The 10,339-nt window shown below is 40.1% G+C and overlaps 1 protein-coding gene across 1 annotated transcript in view; it reads left to right on the top strand.

Annotated features, from left to right (window-relative positions):
* The window catches only part of CDHR1 (cadherin related family member 1), an 83,564-nt gene that overhangs the window by 39,875 nt on the left and 33,350 nt on the right, over positions 1–10,339 (top strand). The window contains exons 8-10 of the mRNA XM_018558411.1: positions 6,587–6,730; positions 7,059–7,137; positions 8,367–8,467. Of these exons, the coding sequence (XP_018413913.1) occupies positions 6,587–6,730; positions 7,059–7,137; positions 8,367–8,467 (324 nt within the window). The remainder of the gene's footprint in view (positions 1–6,586; positions 6,731–7,058; positions 7,138–8,366; positions 8,468–10,339) is intronic.

The following is a 10,339-nucleotide window of genomic DNA, read 5'->3' as shown; positions in this document are numbered from 1 at the left end:
CCCCCCCCCCCAGTGCCCAGCACTAGTGTCACCCATGCTTGGAATTTGGAGGGTTCATGCTCACAGTGGTATTAGATTAGCTGCCACTGGTATCTGGCAGCTCATATCATGTTATGGGGAGGATATGGGCATGTGTGCTGTTCCTCATGAGCATGGGAGATTCACAAAGAGATGCACATGACCAGAATCAATATGTACAGCTCTTACTAAGTGACAGTAAGTGTGAGAGGAGAGAAGAGCAACGGGAGCCAGCACAGCAGACTTTCTAAAGGCATTAAAATAGTAAGGCTTTATTTTAAAACATAAATACATGTGGCTTTGGAGAATGTTCATTGTGCACATGTATATAAGGAGAAAACAAGAAATAGACTACTCTTCCTGCTGTTGACCCACCTGTGTCATGATTGAATAAAGCTACTGTGATTCCAGTTGAGGAGTTGCCCTCTTTCAAAGATCTAACAGACAGGAAGGCAGAATCAGTAGCAAGATCTATTTATACCAGGGGTAGCAAACCTCCGGCCCTCCAGCTGTGGTGAAACTACAAATCCAATGATGCATCTCTCTTCGGGAGTCATGTCTGTGGGAATCTTGCAATGCCTCATGGGATTTCTAGTTCCACCACAGCTGGAGGGCCAGAGGTTTGCTACCCCTGATTTATACCATCACTGGATCAGTTTTTTCTGCCTGTCTTGGCCACTGCTTTAGTGTTTCTAACTCTTACTGGCCAAAACGTTTGCATTAGGAATTGGTAAATGAACACGTTTCACCTGTATATGTTGAGTTGGCTTCATGGTCTTAAATATGTGTGTACTTCTGTGCTGCAGTGTTAATTTCGTTGACAAAAATTTTCATTTATTGGCCATTTTTCAGTAATAAAAAGGAGACAAAATTAAAGAGTAGTTAATGGGATGAAAACTATTTTCGTCCGGTACCCAATTTATGTTAACAAAATAAAACGAAATTGATAATGAAAATCGTTGTCAACGATTCTCATTATCGATTATTTGCAGCGCTGCCGCCAAGCGCTCTGCTCATCTGCTCTCCCAGTTGGTGCTGGCTGCAGTGGTCTGTGTCCCTCTCAATCCCTGCTGCTCTCCCCACCTGTATCAGCAGAGGCAGCGGGGACACAGACCACTGCAGCCGGCAGCAGCGGGGAGAAGAGACTGCGGTGACTCTGCATTCCCCTGCTGCCCCCCTTCATACCTCTGCTGCTACCCCGTTCCTCCTTCTCCTCTGCCCGCCTTGTTCCTCCTCCTCTGGCTGCCCCGTTCCTCTTCCTCTGGCCACCCCGTTCTCTTCTCTGGATCCCCCTTCCTCCTCCTCTTCTGCCGATGTTCTATCACCAGCGTCAAGTCTCCAATCAGCAGCTGGTAACAACCCAGATAGCAAGGATAACTTGCCACAAACTTGTGGCAGGGTTAAATTGTAATACTTGTTAACTTGCTACACAGTTCCTGGCAAGTTGTAGACTTGCAGAACACTTGCAGCACAAGTTCTAGTTGACACTTTTTGAATTTGTGGCAAATTTGCTTGGCAAGTCTACAGCAACATTCCTGCAGGTCTTAGCAAGAGCTCTGCAAGCTCACTGGTCTGGAGACATGCAATGCATACTTGCTGTAATTGTGCAACAAAATTGTGAAGCTTGGCAAGTCTGCAATAGTTTAGCAAGTCATTTTCAAACTTGCAGCTCAATTGCTTGCTATCTGGGAATAGCCAGCCTGCTATTGGATATTTTAAATTGCAATAGCAGGCTGGCTATTGCACTAGCGCACTGCCTGCTGTCAATCAGCAGAAGAGGACCTGATGGAGAACTTTCTCCTTCAGTTCCCTCCTCTGCTGAATGACAGCAGGCAGTAGGTGGGTGCAATAGCCAGCCTGCTATTGCAATTTAAAATAACCAATAAGAGGTTGGCTTTAGCTCCAAGCCACTGCCTGCTGTGTTGAAATTCAGTGAATTGGAAGGTGTAATGCTAGAGAATTGCTTAAATAATGCAGTACACTAAAAATAAACCTATTAGATTTTAGTCGACTAAAATCGAATAGAATTTCGTCAACTAAAACTAGACTAAAATAAAAATTAATCTGATGAGTAAAATGCGACTAAAAATAAAAATGTATTTTTGTCAAAAAACTAAGACTAAGACAAAAATTCTATTTGGTGTCAAAATGAAGACTGCTGTGCTGGATATGGGACCTCTCATTTCTTAACTGCCTTTATCAACTGTTGTAATTATTTTGTCTCTTGTGGCTCAAGTGCTGGTCAGCTGACCAAACTTCTAAGAAGGCATATCTTTTAGGGTCATCAAGATAAACAGGGCCCTTCTTTTTCAGCTCCCCAGGCAAAGGTCCAAAATGTGATAAGCCTTCCTTTACCGGATGGCAACCCAAGTCCCCTTAGCCCACAGAAAAGTCCTCCTGAACATAAGGACTTGCCCCCACCTGTTAATTTCAGGGTGGGGGGATGTCTAAGTTTGTTCACGGATCTTTGGTTGTCTCAAATTCAAGACAGCTGTGTTCGTGAGCTGGTTTCTTCAGGCTACAAAATAGAATTTCACTACTCTCCACCAGCTCAGTTCTTTCCTTCCAATCTTCATCTTTCTCCAATGCGACTTTGCAATCTTTAGTAGACATGTGCACCGGCAAAAAATGTGTTTAGTTTTGATTCGAATTTTGCGTTATTTCGTTTTTCGGGATTCGGGTCCGAAAGTCAATTCGTTTCGGGATTTGGATTCAGACGAAATTCGTTAGTGGTAGCCTGTACGAATGTTTGTTCCGTTTTCTTTTCTTTGTTTCATTGCAGCAAAGTGACATTTAAAAAAAAAAGTTTATTTTTAATGTCACTTTGCTGCAACGCAAATTTGTCCACAAACAAAACTTTGTACAGACTACTGCTAACGAATTTTGTCCGAAATTTCGTTTTCGGAAATTCGGATTCGTTTTCTTTGGTCATTTCTGTTATTCGGAAATTCGGATAATCTCCAAATAATAAAAATGAGTACTAAAAACACAATTTATTTCCGAAACGAATCGGACATGCCTAATCTTTAGTGAGCAACACAAAGTTTGCTTCACTTGGGGGTAAGTGTTCTGATCCCATTGTTGGACAGATTCAAAACATTTTATTCAATTTTTTTACATTCTTTGAATTTACAAAACTTCAAATTTTAAATTCAAAGTTTTCAAGGACGACAGCATTTGACCAACTCTGGATCACAAAGCTCTCAATACATTTGTCAGGGTCTGAAAATTGAAATATAAGTCCATCCTTTTGGTTGTCCATAGACATCAAGGATGCTTATGTCCACATTCCCATTTGTCAGGCTCACCAGCGTTTCCTGCACTGCACTTTCAACTTGTAGCACTTCCATTCGGCCTTGCTTCAGTGCCTTGGGTTTTTACCTAAGTGCTGGCCTCAATCCTTGCCTTGTTAAGAAATGAGGGATTGCCGTGTTGACTTACCAAGACTATCTTCCTCTTCAGGCAGAGTCTATTCAAGCATTTGATTGGATTCTGAATCTCAAAAAAACATTTCTGATTCTTTTTTATCATCTGGAAAACCTGGGCCTGATCTTAGATATGTGTCAGGCAAAGGTGTTTTTTCCTGTTGCTTTCTAGCCACTGGGCAGCAATTTGGACTTGCATGCGAGTTCTCAGCCAGAAAGAATTTGAGCCTGGTCTTCCATTAAGCAGGGTTCCATGATATTTTAGGTAGAGGAATCCAAGAAATAATTATTTATCTGGTGACGTGTCCAGAATAGCTTAAATCTGTCACTTGGTCTCAGTACGCAAATACAAGTTCAAACAGAATATACTTCAATGTAATTTACCAGAGCTTTTGGGGGAAGAAGAAGTTGAAGGTTTGCTAGATGTTTTCCTATAGATGACTGCCAAAATGACAATTCAGTAAGTGGGGGTGGTAATGGATCTCAGCCAGGGATATGTAGGCTGATGACATGTATATCTTTGCAGAAGAATGACAGGGCTTCAGGGAAGCAGAGAGTAGATGAGTGTTCAGTATGCTTCTGGAGTGAAAGACACTAAGGGAAGGATTTTTTGTGCAAAGAGGGGCTGCTGTGGAGAAGAATCAAGATAGAGGAAAGGGGGAGCATGGGCTTTGTCAGTCATGGAGGTTTGTACTTACTGCAAGGAGCATAGACGTACCTTGAAGCTGTGAGTGTTTCAGTGATGGTGGAAGAGGTGAGACAGGTAGTGAAGGCAACTCCCAGCATTCTTCCAGAGCATGCTGAGAACACCAGGGGTGTAGAGGAAATGTCCTCCGTGTCGGGTTCCAGCTGGTGGGTGGGAGCTTCAGGAAGAGCTGCCGCTGTGGCTTTCCGATTCCTTGGTTTCCCCTCTCAAACATTGGAAGGTGCAGACAGGGTTCTGTTGCAGATGCACCCAGGGAGGGAGGAAAGAGGATTTGCTCATGACAGGATGTCCTCCCTGGCTAAGTTAGCTGAGATTGTTTTGGCAGAAAAGTGGTCCCAGCTACAGAAGCTCAGAATGAATGTCTGGAAGGCAGGTTGTGACTGTAAGTGAGGTGGTGGCTCCCCTGTGTATTTTAATGTTTTTGCTCCTGCCCATTGGTTTGATTGCTAGATAATGTTTTAGCAGGCAAGTAACATATCTGTTCACTGCACATTCTAATTTTTGATCTGGCTTTTTAATCCCACAATATTCACACAATGCTAAAATTATAGAATCAGACTTTGAACTCTTTATCAGATATTATTAGAAGAGCCCAGTTCTTTTTTTGCAATTCAGAACAGCATGTGTAACGGTCAGAACGTCTGCAAGGTTTTTATTGCTGTCTTTGTCCCCGTTGGGAAAAGTCATCTTTACCATTTGTCCCGGGGCCATTTTTCAACAGGACAGAAAGGATAGGAATTCCACAATTTTACAGCTCAGTAACCAGAACAGTAGGGTAGGTTTCTGTAAAGGTTTTCATTTATCCATGTTGAAGATGTTTCTCATCCAAGTGGCATCCTCAGCTCCAATGATTGTCAGAAAAATACCTAGTCATAATACTGCAGCCAGCATCAAATGTGTTCAGGCAGATGTTGCTTGTCTAAGAACATGACAGGAGTGGTAAGTCTGTAAAACTATCCCGTTCTAATTTCATAATTCAATCACCAGGGTGCCATGAGGTCTGGAACAAGAGTTAATTGTCTGATGTAAATGGCTGAAGGTGTGAATTGTTTTGATTTTATTTGGTAAAGATATTTACCAAATAAATTTACTGCTATGGCACATAGAAAACAATTGTTTTCTATGTGCCAAGTTCACACCACAATGCAGAGGTGATCTGCAGTGCGGTGTATTATGAAAAAATGCAGACATGGTGCATTTTCTCACAGTACACTGGATAGAACTGCAGTTCACTGCAGTTCACTGCACCGAAGTGCAGCATACCTTGCTGCTGTGAAAGGAGTGTACACTCTGCACATTCCAAATAAAGTTTAAGAAAAACTAAAAAGTAAAAAAAAAAGCAAATGGTGCCATACTGTGGAAATACCAAGTACAGTGGCTCACAGCTGTCACACTGTATTTTACCGTGCGACTAGTGTGAATGGGCTTCACAATAGTGCACAGATTGGTGGGCTCATCTCCCTGTCACTCCAATTCCCTCCTCTTTTCCCCATCAGCATGTTGTTTGTGTGCACATGAGCACTGTAGTTCAACTGATTGGCTTTGTGTGACCCCCTACCAGTTCAAGCTTTACTGTACTATGGATTACAAGATGCTGATATCAAGTCAAATTCAGTTATTTACACTGTTGCATTGAAAAAAAAAATAGCAATGTATTATAGGATACAGAGCTGCACTAAAGCCCAATTTGTGGGGCTGAAACGCATTAGCATTTGTTTGTCAGCTGCTTTTTGCCTTTTTAGCAGTGCCGTCCGTCCGTTTTTCTACTACGGGCGGACGGCAAGAGGTTAAGTACTGAATGGATGGACCCCCCTTACGAGTGCCGTTTTTAACCTATTGTTGAGTGAAGGCTCTGGCAGAAGCTTTACCGGGCCCCGAGGTTCCAGCAGCAGGATTGGAGACAAGAGTGTAGCTCTGCTCCATGTTTCTCAATTGCATTTATTTGTGTCTTTAATAATTGCCTGAGGTTCAGCTTTAACTTTTATAGTACATTAAAGAATATAATCACAGAGGAAGAAAGTACTGTATATACTGTATCATATATATTTTTGAATATGTATAAGAATTATGTTTTTATATATGTGAAACCTAGTGTGTGGATATGATCAAATGGAATCCTTTAAGGAAGCAATGTACTTGTACCTATAAAAAAGTACTTCACAGAACCTGGAAGAAGCAGAATGCTTTTTTTTGAATGATTTTTTCTGCTTGGCTTCTGCTAAACATAATCATGTGTATCAGTATGTGTTTTTCTTATGGCTTTCCTTGGGGGTTTCCCCTACAGCCTTAATTGCTTTCCACATCTTAAATAGTAAACACTGTTCTTACTAATGTTTCAGTAGAATAGGAAAAGCACTTTGGTTCATATTTAGCAATGTATCCTTTGGGAGTTATACTTTAATCTTTCTGACACCATTAAATGTGTTTTGATTTGAAGGATGGAGGAGGGAAGCTTCGTGGGAAGTACCAGGTCTTTACGTCAACTACCACAGTTACCATTAATGTTGAAGATGTACAAGACTCCCCACCAGTATTTGTACACACACCTTACTATGGATATGTCTATGAGGACACCACTCTGGTAAGCAAAATTGTTAACTGTGTGTTTAAAACAATGTAGGTGAATATTTAGAAAGCAATGAAAGTGGCTTTCAACAAACATTCATTGGAGGTGAATCACATTTCACATGCTTAAATTTCCAATCTGCAGTAGAGAATAACAACCTGTTCTGCATGATTATACATGGTCATGTGTCCTCTTTTATATTATATTAGGTTTGATTTAAAGTTAAAGATGAAATGTACTGCTCAAATCTTCTTATCTGAAAAATATTATCTGTTCAGCAGTAGAGTTAAACTACTGTACACCTCTAAGATGATTCAAAATCTTTTTACTTTATTTTTTTCAGGGGGCAGAAATACTTACAGTGATGGCTTTTGATGGAGATAGAGGAAACCCCAACACAGTACGATATTATCTTTTAGATGGTAAGCAGGTGTTTACAAAGCAAGTTGGTTGTTTATCATTTTTCCCCATTTGCTATTTTCAAATCCATGCAAATCTCTTATCCTAGCTCTATATCCTAGAAATCAATTAGATGATAACCCACAGTTTTGATAATCATTCATTGCTCAGATCAGAAACATTCATTGAGAAAAAAAAATATATAGCAGATATTCAGGAACACTTCTACTGCAAAAAGATCTTTTTTTACTTCTGACATACCCATGGGCATTCTGTGACAACCACAGCACTCGTATCGACGGTAAAAGGCAAATGATAAAAAAATTCCATTTACTACACAGTTTAGCACAGTCAGGAACCGGGTGCTACAATACACCACCACATTTATACATATTCTTTTTTTTTTCATTCCCCTAACTGCCTTTCTGGCCAGTCCCTACAACTAAATAATCCTTAATTGCATATAATGTACTTTACTGTATATGTAAAGCAAATGGGGGCAAACTAGCCAGAACAGCGCCCACTCCATGTAAAGGATCATTTAATAATTGCTTTTAAAAAATGATAATGTACTCACAAGAAATTTATTTTTTATATTGATTGATAATTTATGTGTCTCTGCAATTTTATGAAACATTACATATTTTATTGTAACCATATGTCATTTTTTTATAAGCATGGATTATGCACATATATTGTGTTGAATGGATGTTTTTAAATAAGGTTGTGAATTTCTTTATGGATTTTAATGTAGTTTTGTGTATAGGCCACTCCAAGCTCTATTAAGGATGAATACTGAAAGCATGTTGATTATGAGTATACAGATTGTGCGGTATCGACTAATAATTTCCGCCGATCTTGTGGCTGTTTTAGTTTAATTAAACTTAAGTCCTTTTGATTGGCTCGGGTTTGAACTTTTCTGATTGGTTGAAATCTGATGACAAGCCGATGGTCTGGCTTAAAGTCTGTCAGAGCTTGTGGTGGTCAGGGTTCTGAGGAAGGGGGCGTGCCCCAGAAACGTGTTAACCTTGCCACTCGCTGCTGGAAGACGACTTTGGTCGTGAGCTGACTTGGCTGTGCTGTGGCTTCTGATGGGTGATAGCCTCCTTTGAGGGGAACCATTGCATACGCAGGTGTCACTTTTCTCTTGTGAGTGCATTACCATTTTTTAAAAGCAATTATTAAACGATCCTTCACATGTCATTCCATAGATGTTACTGTATATTGATGATATCTATTTCATTTTTTACAGGAGGAGATGGAGCTTTTGATATAAATGTCTTTACTGGAGTTGTTACCGTCACTAAGAACCCAAATGAACTGAAGAAGGAGGTGTATGAGCTGAAGATACAGGTACACATCTCTTTCTTCTTTCCCGATTAACCATAACAAACATTTTAATAACTTATAATTTTATTGGCAACCTAATACCTCAAAACCAGACCATTTCTAACACACACACACAGTCAGATCAACTCATATAATCCACTGATATATTCCAAAATATAATGTCCTTTGGCAGAATGTAAAATTGAGTTATCAAAAATGTTATTTCCTTCAGTATTTAATATAAAGCTGTTATCATTTACAGATTAAATTGCACATTATTAAGCAAAGCTGGTTTTCACATATTTTAATGCTATTATTTGCTCAGAACATGAGCTAGTGATACTGTCTTCTTGTGCTTAGGATTGCCCATTTGACCTGTACCTGTTGTACATACTGCAGCTCTGTGAATATGGCAGCCCTAGTAATTATCATATGCAAGATTTTTGTGCCCCTGGTAAAAACCATGACATTTTAATGTCGTTACAATTTATTTTTGTGATTTTATGGATTGGAATATTACTAAAACATGACATGTGGCACATGCAGCTGTTTGGGTACCCTGTCAGTCCATTTAACACCACCTCTGGCAGAAATCATAGCCTTTAAATATTTGTCACCAGCTGCCAGTCTTTCTGTTACTGCTTCAAGCATTTTGTTTTTACAAGTGCTTCTAGTTTGGAAATATTCTCCGGTTGACTTGCATGCACTTCACACAGTATTTGTGGCCTCACCATAGAATAATGAATGGTAGTAAGGTTCCAGACATGTCAGTATGGTGTCCTTTTTAGAAGCTCTGATTAGAGATATGGAGGAGCAAAATGCATCACAGAGTAAAACTGACAACCTTGAGAAGAATTTCCTGACTGCTGAGAAATAGTTAAAGAATATCTAAACCTAATAACAAAATTGTAGTATAGTCCAGTTCTTAAATGAGGTGGTTTGATTTTGTTTTATTTTATGCTTTTTTTTTCTATTTTAACCGGGTGATCCTGTGACTAACGCACTTCCTCTCCTTGGGAGGCTAGACTCACTCCTTCACATTATCTATGCCAAGTATAAATTTGATGGTAGCAAACTCAGACTATCTAGCAGCCGGGAGAGCATCACTTCTGGTAGAGTTGGATTTTATTGCTGGAAGTCCTAAACAAGTGGTGGTATAAGTGATTTATTTTCACCAAGATTACCTTAACCAAAATGGTGGATCAGATAGACTGATTACTGGAAGAGGATGGGTATGATACAGTTGTCCTAGCTTATGTGAAAATATGCAGTACAAATAGGGTGAAGGATACTTAAGAATCAATATATATCTGTAGGCTAAAAGTCAAAGAGAAGGACTTTGAAGGTGTATTCTGTAACATAGTGTTTATGCCATGCACAGCAAAAAGCAGTGAAAGCTTAAGGTCCCCACACATCTTACGATAATCGTACGATAATCGTACGATAATCGCGGGAAATCCCGCGATCGTACGATTATCGTAAGGTGTGTGGAAGCCGTGCAACCTCTACTACTGTAAGCAAAACAGATGACAAACGCACTCATCAATTCGTCACCAGCTTTACAGTAAGGTGCACACGGAATGGGCTTTAAACAGTAAAATAACAAGCTAGCATGTAAAAAAAAACTTGTCTCACACTAAGGTTTGGATACACGTCTTCTGCAGAAAATGTGAAAGCCGCACAGCCACGACAAGGCACCTCTTATAGTGCGGTCCTAACTCTAAACTATCAGAGCCTCCATCTTGGAGAACATGGGGCAGAAGATAAAATTGGGTGCAGGTTTGTCAGGAGGAAGCCCAACCCCCTTAATGGAGGTCTCAGCTGCCATTGGGATGTGCGGGATCCCTTGTATGTCTCTGTGCCTTTAAGGGGGTTGGGCTTCCTCCTGACAAACCT

Source organism: Nanorana parkeri, unplaced genomic scaffold (genome assembly GCF_000935625.1).
Source record: "Nanorana parkeri isolate BGI_ZX_2015 unplaced genomic scaffold, ASM93562v1 scaffold338, whole genome shotgun sequence".
Taxonomy (NCBI): domain Eukaryota; kingdom Metazoa; phylum Chordata; class Amphibia; order Anura; family Dicroglossidae; genus Nanorana; species Nanorana parkeri.
The sequence above is the reverse complement of the archived record's forward strand: the minus strand, read 5'-3'. Positions and strand labels throughout refer to the sequence as shown.